Source organism: Mus caroli, chromosome 12 (assembly GCF_900094665.2).
Source record: "Mus caroli chromosome 12, CAROLI_EIJ_v1.1, whole genome shotgun sequence".
NCBI lineage: Eukaryota > Metazoa > Chordata > Mammalia > Rodentia > Muridae > Mus > Mus caroli.
In genome coordinates, this window is record NC_034581.1 from 27,686,546 (window position 1) to 27,700,132 (window position 13,587).

General features: G+C 45.0%; 1 protein-coding gene across 3 annotated transcripts in view; it reads left to right on the forward strand.

Annotated features, from left to right (window-relative positions):
- Lamb1 (laminin subunit beta 1) overlaps positions 1-13,587 on the forward strand; it is a 66,975-nt gene that overhangs the window by 11,410 nt on the left and 41,978 nt on the right. For all 3 annotated transcript variants that reach the window (XM_029484614.1, XM_021179111.2, XM_021179110.2), the window contains 7 exons: positions 2,880-3,068; positions 3,154-3,217; positions 7,138-7,340; positions 10,190-10,310; positions 11,920-12,108; positions 12,383-12,562; positions 12,693-12,805. In XM_029484614.1, the coding sequence (XP_029340474.1) occupies positions 2,880-3,068; positions 3,154-3,217; positions 7,138-7,340; positions 10,190-10,310; positions 11,920-12,108; positions 12,383-12,562; positions 12,693-12,805 (1,059 nt within the window). The remainder of the gene's footprint in view (positions 1-2,879; positions 3,069-3,153; positions 3,218-7,137; positions 7,341-10,189; positions 10,311-11,919; positions 12,109-12,382; positions 12,563-12,692; positions 12,806-13,587) is intronic.

Below are 13,587 nucleotides of genomic sequence, written 5' to 3' on the forward strand. Positions count from 1 at the left end.
TCCGGTTTCCAGCAGCTTCTTAACTCCACAGGAAGTTGGATGACTAGGCAGTGTCCCTTGGGATTTAGAAGTTTCCAGAAAGCGAGAGACAAGGCAGCAGAGCCAGGACAAGCAGGCTTCTGTGTGTTTCTTCTCTGCTGTCTAAGGATACAGAGATATCAGACTAGGTGTGCCCCGCCCAAGCCTCTTAAGCCTTCCCAACTGGGAGCGTGGCCTCATGGGATTGGTCATGCCTGCACACCTGCCATACCAGGTTCAGATGGTCAGAGCAGCTTCTCCATTCCCCTTCTAAAGTCCTTAGTCTACGATTCTCTGCAGTTTGATAAAAACATTGTCGTCTTCTGCCTTGCCTTCATCAGACAGGGTTATCAAGGATGCTAGCAGGTTATCAAGGACATTAGCGGAGTTTTGCTAGTTCCCAACATCAGGCTCTGCAAAAGCTCCGTCTGCCAAGCGATGATCTTATTTAATTCAGGAATTCATATTTACTTAAGCTCTGTTTTCTAGGCTGGCTGAACTTTCCTTTGACTTTTCTCCACGGCAATCTGGCTTCCTCTTCCTAAAGTGCGCACAGCATGTTCATGGCTGGGAAGCATCTGCCCATGGCCCATTTCCATCTGCAGTCTTTCTTATTTACTCTTGACTGTATCCTTCATGGCCTCCTGAAGTCTTCGGTGTGTTTTGAGGGGTTTGTCTTGTTCCTATTCCTCCCCAACCTTCTGCCTGATCGCTTTTCTGCTAGGCCACTGGCTGGGGAGGAGGAAGGTACGCATGTGTGAGCACACAGTCAGAGCTGAAGCGAAAGGTTCCTGTTCTTCCATGTCCAGCCTGTTGGGCATTTTCCTAGAGTGCTGGCCTTTCTCTTGCCATTGGCTTTGTTGGAGGGAATTCAAGTATTAAGTGATCACCATGACTTCCAAATCCACACCGCAAAGCTGAATGCCCATCACATATGACTGCCCTCAAACGAGGTTGAGAGGCTCGCTGCTCGCGCCATTTTCAACCGCCCCACCCGTGCTTTGGGGCCTATCTACTTTTCCTCTAAGATCTAATAGATAGAGTGTATGTAACTCAGTGCAGTGTGCTGTCACTAACAGGCCAGTAGACTTCATGGCTCTCTGTCCATGTTATACCTTTAGAGTGTGAGACCTTCTTCATCTTTTCTTTGGTTCCTCTGTTTCTTGTCATCTTCCATGTTTAATGACAGTGCTGTCAGAGTTATTTTCTATGTATAAGCTTTCATTTTGTTAGGTCCCATAAATCTTTTAGTGTTCTCACTTATATGGCAAAAAGGCAAAGAAAGTCTGTTAGCATGTCAAACAATAATGCCTCCCTATGCTGCACTGGGCATTGAACCTGGGCTGAATCCCCAGCCCTTGAGATCCAGTTTGATGCCATCTCTCTGAAATAGTCTCTGGGTTTTTGTTTTTCCTTTAAAACTACTTACTTTTGTGGTACAGTATGCATATCAGTATTCCCCATTCTTACGTGTACCACTCAGTGATGTTAGACGTACTCAGGGTATCGCAAGTCTATCACTGCTGTCAGTTTCCAGAACTTTGTCATCACCCTAGATAGGAACTTGAACTAGTCACTAAATAGTCACCCCTGTTGTCTCACCCTTCTTCCCCATGACCCCTTTCCGTTCCCATTTAAAATCCTAGGTGTTTCATATACATGAAATCATAATATTTGAAAATTTATATGACTTATTTCATTTAGCACAGTGCCTTCAAGGTCCTTGTATGTTATATGGTATCCCTTCCTTCTGCAGCTAAATAATAGTCTATTGTATTTATCACATTTAGTTCTTTAATTAATTTATCTACTTACTCACTTTATATCCCATTATACACCCCCTCCATCCAGCCCTACCACAGTTCCTCCCCCCTTTCTTCCCTCACCTTCTCCTCTGAGAAGGCAGAACTTCCCCCCCCCCCCATCACCCTCCCCATCCCCACCCTTGGCACATCAAGTCTCTATAGGACGAGGTGCATCCTCTCCCACTGAGGTCAGACAAGGCAGCCCAGTTGGGAAATGGGTTCCACAGGCAGGCAACAAGTTCAGGGAGAGCCCTATTCCAGTTGTTGGGGGACCCACATGAAGACCAAGCTGCACATCTGTTACCTATGGGGGGTGGGGCAGGAAATCTAGGTCCAGCCCATGCTTGCTCTTTGGTAGATGGTTCAGTCTCTGGGATCCTGCAAGGGTCCAGGTTTGTCAACTCTGTTGGTCTTCCTGTAGAGCCCCTGTCCCCTTCAGGTCCCTCAATCCTTCCCCCAACTCTTCCATAAGACTCCTGAGCTCCACCTAACATTTGGCTGAGGGTCTCTGTGCTTATTTCATCGGCTGCTGGGTGGAGCCCAGAGGACAGTTAAGCTCGGCTCACATTTTGTTCTTTACCAGCGAATAGGTGCTTGGGCTGTTGTGAGCAGTGCTGCTTGTTTTCTCACATTTCCTGTGATGGTGCTGTGGTGCTTGACATATTATTGTACAATGACTATGATTTTTACGTGTGTGTGTGTGTGTGTGTGTGTTCCTTATTAGGCTGTGTGTAGCATCTGGATGTTATATAAGCCACTGGCTGAAGCATCTATGGAATGATTAAATGAAGAAGTGAGAAAGCAGCATTCAGAATGAGTTCTCTCCTGGGCATGGTGGTTAATATACCCAAGTGTGTTTGCTACCAGGGCCTGTTTATTATCAGCTTCAAACAGAAACAGTTTGCTGATCTACCAGGCGGTTGCCACAAGTGCATCCTTTCAGGAAGAGCCTCCACAGAAATACCAACCACACAGAGTCAGCTTAGGCACACAGGAGTGACAAAAGGACAAAGTAGCAACCAGAAACACGGAATGAGACTCTCCTCCTGCTTTTAGACATTCCGCCCAGCTGCCATGCTGATCGAGCGGTCTTCTGACTTTGGGAAGACTTGGGGCGTGTACAGATACTTCGCCTACGACTGTGAGAGCTCGTTCCCAGGCATTTCAACTGGACCCATGAAGAAAGTGGATGACATCATCTGTGACTCTCGATATTCTGACATTGAGCCCTCGACAGAAGGAGAGGTTTGTATGCCTCTGATTAAGTTCTCTACTTCCTAGTCTGCTTTTTGATCATTGCAAAAATACCAACCCTCTTATCTATTTTTAGGTAATATTTCGTGCTTTAGATCCTGCTTTCAAAATTGAAGACCCTTATAGTCCAAGGATACAGAGTAAGTTTGTTTTGAAATACATACTTAGGTGGAAACAGTACTTACGGAGGGTCTCGTCCTACCCAGTGCTGTGTGGCCCGATATCTTGATACTCAGTCCTACATCCACCTAGATCTTCTTCCTTTCTTTGTGGTCTTCCAAAAAACCTACTTCAAAATACCAGTAATCAGTCTTCACTGATAAGAAACACATTTTGACTATGTCAGCAGAACTCCAAAAATCAGACTGACCGTACCACCTTCTGTTTTTGATGCTCGGTATATAAATTAGAGTACAGATTAAACTGCTGTAATCAAACACCCCCTAAATATAGCTTCTGGAATAAAACGGATGTTTCTTTTGCTTGTATGAAGTCAGCAGGAGGGATGTTTAATTGTATGTCTGTGGGTATTTTACCTGCATGTATGCGTACCATGTTCATGCCTCATGCTCTAGTAGGCCAGAGGAGGGCATCAGATCCCCTGGACATTGGAATTACAGAGAGTTGTAAGCCACTGTGTAGCCTGGAAATCAAACCCAGGTCCTCTGGAAGAGTGGCCAGTGTTTTTAACTACTTAGCCATCTCTCCAGCACTTGGAAGGATTCTCAAAGAAGAACTACAGCTCAGTTGCCATAGTTAGTTGCATTGTATAAAATACAAGATGCTATCCAGTTAGATTTGAGTGACAGATGAATAACATGTTCTTTTTTAGTACCCATGTAACATTTTAACTGGCACAAGTGTGCCCCATCTAGTATTTTATGGTTTTATGGTTAGTATGATTTTTTTTTTTATTGTGTGCTATTTAGGACTGACACTAAAACTGAGGGTTTATCATCAATTCTGTTTAACTGAGCATCCTTTATTACTTACTGAATCTGACAGTCCTAGCTATGAAACTGTACCTCTTCCTAGGATTGTCTACACTAGCAGAATTAGAACACCGTCGCAGCCCTCATTCTGATCTGTAGCGGTCAAAAATGAAGATAAGACTTGGAGGTTGTCATATCACTTCTGTGCATTGCTATAATTAGTCTCCTAGCTAGAGAACAGAAGATACTTGGGAAATATCTCTGGCAAGCTGGCCTGTGCTCTGCTAAAACTCTTGGCAAGAGCTCTTATCCTCAGGCGATGGGAAACAACCAATACTGAGAAAAATCCGAAGTGCCATCATGACGAGGAGATGTAGCAAGGTGAGGCCCATGTAGGCTTTTGATGGATGCAGAGTCGTGCGTACCAGGTGATGGGGCGATGGAATGGCAGGCGATTCTGGAGCTCATCTGATACAGGTCTTGGTTCAGGGGCTGGAGAGATGGCTCAGCCCTTGAAGGCCAGGCTCACAACAGTTTCTAGTTCAGTGTTCTCTGTGCTGTTCAGCAGTCGCTTGTTACTGCAGGACTACTTGTCAATCCATCTCAGGAAGCAGAATCAAACTCACTGGCTTTCAAGTCAGACCTAGGTTTAAACTGGGACTCTTGTCATAGTGTAGCTCCATGACCTGGTGCCTTAAAACTTTTCCATTCCCTCTTCCCCCATCTTGACCTGGTGGAGACAGAAATACCAACCTGAGGGCTGTTTGAAGGAAAACGAGCAGCCCAGTGTGCAGTTGGCTGAAGCTCTGGGTACTGGTGATGTTGACTCTGCCAACAGCTACAGCTTAGGGCTTGTGTTGAGACTGTCCTGTCAGAGTGAAAGCCATAGTGTCAGGGTGCCGGAGGGAGCTAGCCTCCCTTGTTCGGCCTTGCTATGAGGTTGCAATCAGTCGAGTAGAGACACATCTGGTTTTTGTTGGTCTTTGTCGGCTGTGTGCAGCCCTATTTTTAACCAAGGTCTCATGGAACTTCCACACTTGCAACATGGGAGATAAAAGTAGAAGAAAACCCAGGGGATGTTTACAGAGAAGTCTGCTTTCCAACTTACATTGACTTTAGTGTGGCCCAGACTATTCAGGGTCTATAGTTCATTCATTCATTCTGTTGTAAAACCAATTTTTAATGGCATGTCTGTGCCGTCTCTGAACAAGCCACGAGGCTGTTTCTTTAGGTCTCAAAAACCGGTAGTGAAAGATACCCATAGGGGGTAGATGGCTCAGTGGGTAAGAGCACCCGACTGCTCTTCCAAAGGTCCGGAGTTCAAATCCCAGCAACCACATGGTGGCTCACAACCATCCGTAACGAGATCTGACTCCCTCTTCTGGAGTGTCTGAAGACAGCTACAGTGTACTTACATANAANAAANAAANAAANCTTAAAAAAAAAAAAAAAAAAAAAGAAAGATACCCATATCGGCTCCAGGACAAATGGCACTGGAGTCCCTCACAGGGCTCACCTGCTCTGCAGGTGACTGAGGAATGTACTCGGTTCATGACCTTACGTTTCCCTGGCTTTTGTTGTTTGGTGGCATCTGGAGACCTGTTTCTAGGAAGTGCCCATGTTAGCTGATCACGCCTTTGATTTACTTAGTAATCAAGGGAACAGAATTTCTATCGTTGAGACCTTGGAGACTCACTTCAAAGTGATGTGCCTCTTAGAAGAGCAGGCAGCCTGAGGCTCTGTTGTTGTTCCTTATGTCGGGAGAGAGTGGGGAGCTCTTTCCTCCTTGGAGGACTCTATGAAGTTCAAGGGTTTCCAAATACTCCAGCTGCCCTCCACGTTTGTTTTGCAGCCTCTAGTCAATAGTACTCTCTGTGCAGGAGAGGTTTGCAGATGTTGCCATTCACAGCTGCCATTCAGAGCAAGATTGTGGGTTCTTTGTTTTGTATTTGATTTTTACAAAGAGCCTAAGTTTAATGCATGGACTCTCCCTTTCCAGCCCCAGCCATTTCTATAGTCTTCATTGTAAACTGTGCACGTGTTATAACTGTTTGACATGTTCATTTGGCGTCTGAAACAACCTGATGTACTGGGCTGCTACCATTCTGTCTTGTATCCTAAGTTGACAATATGCATTAGCACAAACACAAGTCAAGCTGGCAGGCGATTTCAGAATTCAGAGAGCAATGGGCAGATGGGCTGACCAGCTCCGGTGAGGTCCACTTCAGTAGGAGCTGCTTGGCTATTAAGGAAAAACCACCAGAGTAGCAGGTTGATTGGCCCTTGGTCTATTTAGTTATATAGAATGTGACCAACAGCTTCTCAAATAAGCTTCGACCTACAGACCTAGGGAGGAGGAGGAAAGCGTAAAAGAGGACAAACTGATTACTAAGAAACTGTTATGTAGAAGAAATAATTTGCCTGGCCACCTAGAACGAAGCCCCTTTGTCTTCATGTCGCTATACGGAATTAATAAATATGAAAGTGTTTTGCAAAAATATATAGACTACACTGTTGCTTAAAACTTGCTAGAAAGAGGCAGTCGTGAATTTGAGAGGGATCTGGGGAGACTAGGGAAAAGATGGGGTGAGGAAAGGGGAGAATAATAGAAATACAGTACACATATATAAGTAAAAAAAAAAAGTACTGTAAGACAAGCTTGGTTGAGACGTTCTTCTCCTACAAAGGGAGCTTTTCTCTATTGTTAAATCTGTTCTTGTAACTTGTATTTAAGTTGAAGGAACTTTCAAATAGCGTTTTCTCATTCAAAAATAAACACAACTGTTCCTGTTACAGTTAGAATTGGCACTCAGGATAAATATCTTTTTCTACCTGAAAATAATTTCTGACTTTGACAGCAAGGGCTGTGGGAGCCAGAAGGTATAGTAGTATTTTAGACCAAGGGGCGTTGGGTTCTGGAACTCCGTGGAGATTCTGGTGGCCTTCCCTGCCTCTGGAGGCTGTCACGCTGTGCTAAACCTTACAATCATCATCTAGTTCATTCAGGAGGGCGAAGTTTTCTTAGGCCTCTGCCATTTGTCCAGTCCTTCACCTAAAAGAAAGAACGTAGAATTGCTGCAGCATGCTTGCCTGTCTGATTAGACCTTTTCTCTTGGTGACCTCTGTAGATCTATTAAAAATCACCAACTTGAGAATCAAGTTTGTGAAACTGCACACCTTGGGAGATAACCTTTTGGACTCCAGAATGGAAATCAGAGAGAAGTACTATTACGCTGTTTATGATATGGTGGTTCGAGGGAACTGCTTCTGCTATGGCCACGCCAGCGAATGCGCCCCTGTGGATGGAGTCAATGAAGAAGTGGAAGGAATGGTAAGTGTCTGGGGAGAGCTTGTACTGGAGATCTGGAAGGCAAGGCAAAAAAACCAAAAAACCTGTCCTTAAGGCTGTCACAGTATTTTTTTTTAGGGGTTTTAATTTACCAAAATAGACTTTGCATTTTGCAACCTGTTGGTGGTTGAATGCAGATTTCCCTCTCTTGGAGAGTTGCTTAGGTTATGAGAACGTGTCCTGAGACTACTAGTTTCTTAGATCCTGAATTCGGTTTTGGAATCTATTGGGACAGGCTGACGGTTGTTGACGTATTTTATTTACCAAGGAGTAAAAAGCTGTCTAAATAACAATCTAGACTGTATTTCCAGTAAGAAAGATTAAAAACCACAAATATCCAGTCTTCATGCTAGCAAGAGCAAGGTGGCCTCAGCCCAGAGAGACTGGAAGTTGTAATAACCCCCGACCCAGAGCCATTAGAGATCAAATGGAGTTTTCTTTCTGTCCTCTCTGTAGACTTTCTTTCTTTGCCATTTTCATATTGTTTGCACATCAACTGTTTTGAAATGTGAGATTTCACTTCCTTGCCAACTGTTAGACGTGCTGCTAGTAACTGTTAACTGCCAACTGCTAGCAATGTGCTGCTAACACAACTACTAGGTTTTGTCTAGTGGTTGACAACAAACTAGAGTCCCCTGGAAAGAGTGAACCTCCATCAAGGGATTGCCTCATCAGATAGACCCGTAGGCAAGCCTGTGGGGCATTTTCTTGATTGATGGTTGATGTTCAGAGGGCCTAGCTCACTGTGGGAGGTGCCACCTATGGGCAGGTGATCTGAAGAAGGCAAGCTGAATGAGCCACGAGGATCAAGCAGCATGCCTTCATGAACTCTGCTTGAGTTCCTGACCTGACATCCCTCGGTGATAGACTGTGACTTGGAAATGTAAGCCAGATAAACCCTTTCCTTTTCCCAAGTTGGTTTTGGTCAGAACAACAGAGAAGTGAGCTATAGCAATTAGAGAATCAAGAGTATTGTACTCTAATCTACTTAAATGGCTGCCAGAAAAATTCCTCGAACCCTTGGGAATTTAATACCAGACAGAGTTCTGGAGCTTAGAGGACTCTGCCAACCTTGAAAGAGACCTAAAAGTTAGTGGTTAGTAAATGAGTAACTAGTGGTGGGCATCGAAACCTAGTCCCTACCTCTGCCTCAAGCACCTCCCCATAGTCTCAGAGCCTCTCTGGGTGACAAGTATACCTTGCTTATTTGCTATCTGTCTCTTCAAGACTTGTTAGTCTTTGTCCAAAAGGGTACAAGATCCAAACACTCTGCCCTTCTAAAACCTCTGCCTACCCCTTTCCTCCAGCTGAAAGTCTTCATGGGTAAACAAGTTGGCTTTTTAACAGCCTGGAGGGAGGGATGTGTTTCTAATCAGTACATCTTTCTGAGAATTCCAGACAGACTTGACTTTACAGCGTAACAAACCTTTGTGACCTGACACCAAGCCATTCTCAGATGCTGGGTGTCTTGTGTGGGCTGGGAGACTGTCTGCTCTTCAATTCAGCATGACGGCTGGCAAAGAAAGGATTTTGAACTCCACCTAAATGCACTCCTGTCAAGGCAGGTGCAGGAGAGGAGGGACCTGTCTGTCCTGTTCCCGAATTCCAGTCAGTAGAAATGAGGGTTAAGGTGGAGGGCTTATGTATGTGCGCGCTTGCTTGGTAGAAGTGACGTATTGATTCTTCACAGACTGCAAGGGTCTTAAGCACAACTTGCCACAAAAGGACATGCAGTAGTGTACCTTAGGTCTTAAAAAAAATTAATTTGTGTCTTTCTCATAGTTCCATCGCTTTACTTGAAGGAAAACAGATGGTAAATGGTTAAAAAAATGGTTTTATTTATGGTTAAGAAAAATTAAGAGCTGGGATTAAAGGGGAGAAAAAGCAGAAACCTTTCAAGGAAAATGACGGCTTGGCGCAGAGGAGCGCTCACATTCGTTAGAGCCTGTTCTCGCAGAGCAGTGCGTACTGAGTGCTCCACTAAGACTTACAGGTTTCTAGTACAGTAGCTTTCAGAGATTATTCTTAAATATTACTACACTTTGAAATCCCTTTATTCTGTGTGTATGTGTGTCCTCACACGTGTGCCACTGAGTTTGTATGGAGGTCAGAGCATAACCGGAAGGAGCCAGCTTCTATGTGGTACTAGGGTTCAAATGCGGGTATTCAGGGCAGTAGTTTTTGTTGTGGTAGTTGTTGTAATTCTTAAATAATTACTTGTAAATTATTTATTTTAGATTATAATTTATCTCACTTCACTCTTTCCTCCTTCTAAAACCTTCTCACTCTTAACTATGTAGCCTCTTTTTCATTAATTGTAGTTATATTTGTGAATGTGTGTATATGTATACATACACGTGTGTGTGTGTGTGTATGTATGTATGTATGTATCTATGTATGTATGTATATTCCTAAGTGTCTGAGTACAGCCTGCTCAGTCTGTATAATGTTAACTTGTCTGTGTGTTTTCAGGGCTGATCATTTGGTATTGGATAACCAATAAGTGTGTCCTTCCCTGGGGAAGACCAGTTTCTCCTGTTGTCAGCATTCCCTAGTTGCCTGCAGTCCTTTAAAAAGGGAATTCTTAAGTTGTTAATTTTGCTCATTCGATTCTTTGCATTGATATTCAGTTAAGTGCCCATTACATCATAGAAACTATCCTGGAAACAAGGATGATAGCCATCAACTTATATGGCTAGAACTTGCTCAGTTGGCGAAGGAGGATAAAGCCAGTCCTCACTGTGAGGAGGGCGTATGGTCTGCTGACTGTGGAGAAAGGGTGGCCATTCGTAGCTTCTGACTGGGCCCGTGCTGGTTGGTTAACTTCCCAGGTTCACGGGCACTGCATGTGCAGACACAACACCAAAGGCCTGAACTGTGAGCTGTGCATGGATTTCTACCACGATTTGCCATGGAGACCTGCTGAAGGCCGGAACAGCAACGCCTGCAAAAGTAAGTTGTCAGTGGGAGGGCTGCTGGAGGCCGGGGTTCCAGGCTCCGTTTCCTGGGGAGCTGCGGTCTGCAATTGCACTCTTTGCAGAAGGGAGGAGGATTGTGCCGTTCTCCTGGCTGTGTCTGTTCCAGAGCTATAATATGTATGCACTGAAGCCAAGTAAAAAAAATTAGTATGTTTGGCATTGACTCGGGGAAATGGCAACGGGGTGTTCATGACGTTATATCTGCCTTTAAGACAAGAGGACGACAGGGCAACTGAAAGGCAGATACGGTGCCTTTCATGCACTGAAGGCTTGGTCCCCAGCTGGTAGCACTATTGAGAAGTAATTGGGTCCCCAAACAATCACGCGATCAGTGGGGTAGCTCACTGATGGGTTCCTAGATGACTGGTTGACTAGGTTAGGCCCACTTGGAGGAGGTGCTTCTCAGAGGTGGGCCTTTGATGTTGCTTCTTGTTCCCAACCCTTTCTGATTGTTGTTCTGCTTCCTGGCTGCGGTTCCATGCCTTTCTGCCATCACATTGTGCCTTAGCGCAGAGCCAGCAGTGAGAGCTAGCCAGCTGTGGAATCTAACCTCTCAAAACTGTGACCCCAAGGAAGCCCTCCTTGAAGTCATATTCCTCAAGTGTTTTGTCACAGGGAGGGAAGAAGTCTGGCTCATTGTTAAGCTGCCCATGTGTCTGGAGTACAGGATATGTCACCTGCCTGTCACTGTCATCCCCCCCACATCCTGTCATAGTCTTCAAATACGAAACCCCTAAAGGCTTCTCTAGGAATACATCAACCTGCAGAGTAGAGAGGACGTCAATCAATTTCTACCCTGGGCGGGGCCAAAGCTACCTTCAGGGGAGTGGCATCCCTCCTAGCCAAGTAAATCAACATAAAGCAGGAGGGATCCATCAGACCATGGTCACTTGGCTGTGCTGTTTCAGATCTGTGGGAAAGCAGAAGCATCATAGAAGAAGATAGCAGGGTAAAGCAGGGAGACAGAGCTTTCAGAGGTCACCCCAAGGACCTACTCTCTCTAGCCAGACCACACCTCCTACTTCCCACCATCTTCCAGTAAGGCCTTTATGAGTCCATCAGGGGATTAAGCAACCCATGGACCAGGGCCTGCATGATCCCGTCATTTCCCAACCAAGTCTTTTACACATGAACCTCACTCATCCTGATTGGGGATTTTGTCCAAGAGTTTCCCGTTTATGATAACAGCATTTGTTTATTTATTTGGATTTTTGAGACAGGGTTTCTCTGTGTAGCGCTGCCTGTCTGCCCTGGCTGGTTACACTATAGATCACCCTGGCCCCAGACTCAGAGATCTACCAGCATCTGCCTCCCAAGTGCTAGGATAAAGAGTGTGAGTCACCACGGTCCAGCCTAGCAATATCTGATTATCATATAGAGTCCACGTTTTAAAAGTTGCTAACCTGATTTGAGGTCTCGGTCAGGATCAACGAGAAAGGCCAAGCCACACACACACACGCACACGCACACGCACACACACACACGCACACGCTCTGTTCAGTGAGCTTCCTTTCCGCCACATCTGCCCTGCATTGGTAGACAGGTTTTAAATTCTTGTTCTTGACTTTGGTCTTGTCACACAGAATGTAACTGCAACGAACATTCCAGCTCGTGTCACTTTGACATGGCAGTCTTCCTGGCTACTGGCAACGTCAGCGGGGGTGTGTGTGATAACTGTCAGCACAACACCATGGGGCGCAACTGTGAGCAGTGCAAACCGTTCTACTTCCAGCACCCTGAGAGGGACATCCGGGACCCCAATCTCTGTGAACGTACGTCGGGAAGCGCCGCCATTCTTGGGGCTTGTTTTCTTCACTTCTCACGGAGGGTAGTTTGTTGTTAGCATCCTTCTCTTGGAGCACAGGCTCTGAGCAGCGTAGCCTGTGTTGTAGCTAACTGCTGTTTGGGATACTGGGAGGGGCATTTTCTTGCTAGTTGGGTCTTCAGTTCTCTTGCACTGGATTTGGAAGGTAGAAGAGAGCATACGTGTTTGTGCAAAAGACAGCCTAATGTCTGGTGTGTGTAACCTGGACTTGTTCTTCCCAGCATGTACCTGTGACCCAGCTGGTTCTGAGAATGGCGGGATCTGTGACGGGTACACTGATTTTTCTGTGGGTCTCATTGCTGGTCAGTGTCGGTGCAAATTGCATGTGGAGGGAGAGCGCTGTGATGTGTGTAAAGAAGGCTTCTACGACTTAAGTGCTGAAGACCCGTATGGTTGTAAATGTAAGTCTGTGTGGGGAATTCTCTCAGGGATGCAGTTCCCATTGATGCTGCAATTCTAAGGCTAAACCTCAGCTTTGGACTAACTCACTCGGTTGGTGTTTCTTTGCTTCCTTTTGTTTTTTTCATATAGCATGTGCTTGCAATCCTCTGGGAACAATTCCTGGTGGGAATCCTTGTGATTCTGAGACTGGCTACTGCTACTGTAAGCGCCTGGTGACAGGACAGCGCTGTGACCAGTGCCTGGTAGGTAATCCTGATCTCTGCAGATGAGAAGGGAGTGACTCTGACATGTTTGTTTTGTTTTTGAGGTAGGGTCTCAGTATGTAGCCAAGTCTGGCTTTGAACCCACAATCCTCCCGACCCTGCCATCCAGGCCCTTGTATGTGCGTACCACCATACCTGGCAGATAAGGAATGTTTTTCCCATTTTTATTTTTTAACCCATCATTTTTACTTTTACATGTTAATGTTAAAAGACCCAAGGAGAAAAGTCAAAATGAGGGTTTCTAGTGAATCATTTGACAAACCGCAATGAATACTGCTTATGAAGACAAGTGAACAAGTTTGTCTTTTTTTTTTTTTAATTTTTAATGGCATTGCTAACAGCTGGGTAAGGACATGAGTTAGGACTTGTTAGCTTCTAACAGAAACATAGGTCAACTTACACTGTGAAAAGTGTTTCAGAGAGATGTCTCAGGAGCTAGTAAAAATGTAATATTCCTAACCTAGTAGCCTCACTTCTAAGGCTCCTCATGAGATCCTCAGAGAACTGGACAAAGGGGCATTCCTGATAGGCTCATTGCACCCTTATTAATTACGGCAGGAAACTGTAATCGATAGTGGGAAAATGCTTGCCTAAAGTTGGGGATTTCCATACAATGGGATATTCAGTTGTGGAAAATGACATTAATGCAAAGAAGTGTTTACTTCATTGCATTTACAAACAAAACAGACTCGAGGTGTGACTAACACTTTATGTAGGAAAAAATTTCATCAAGACAGACAAAAATCTGGAGGAAGCATACC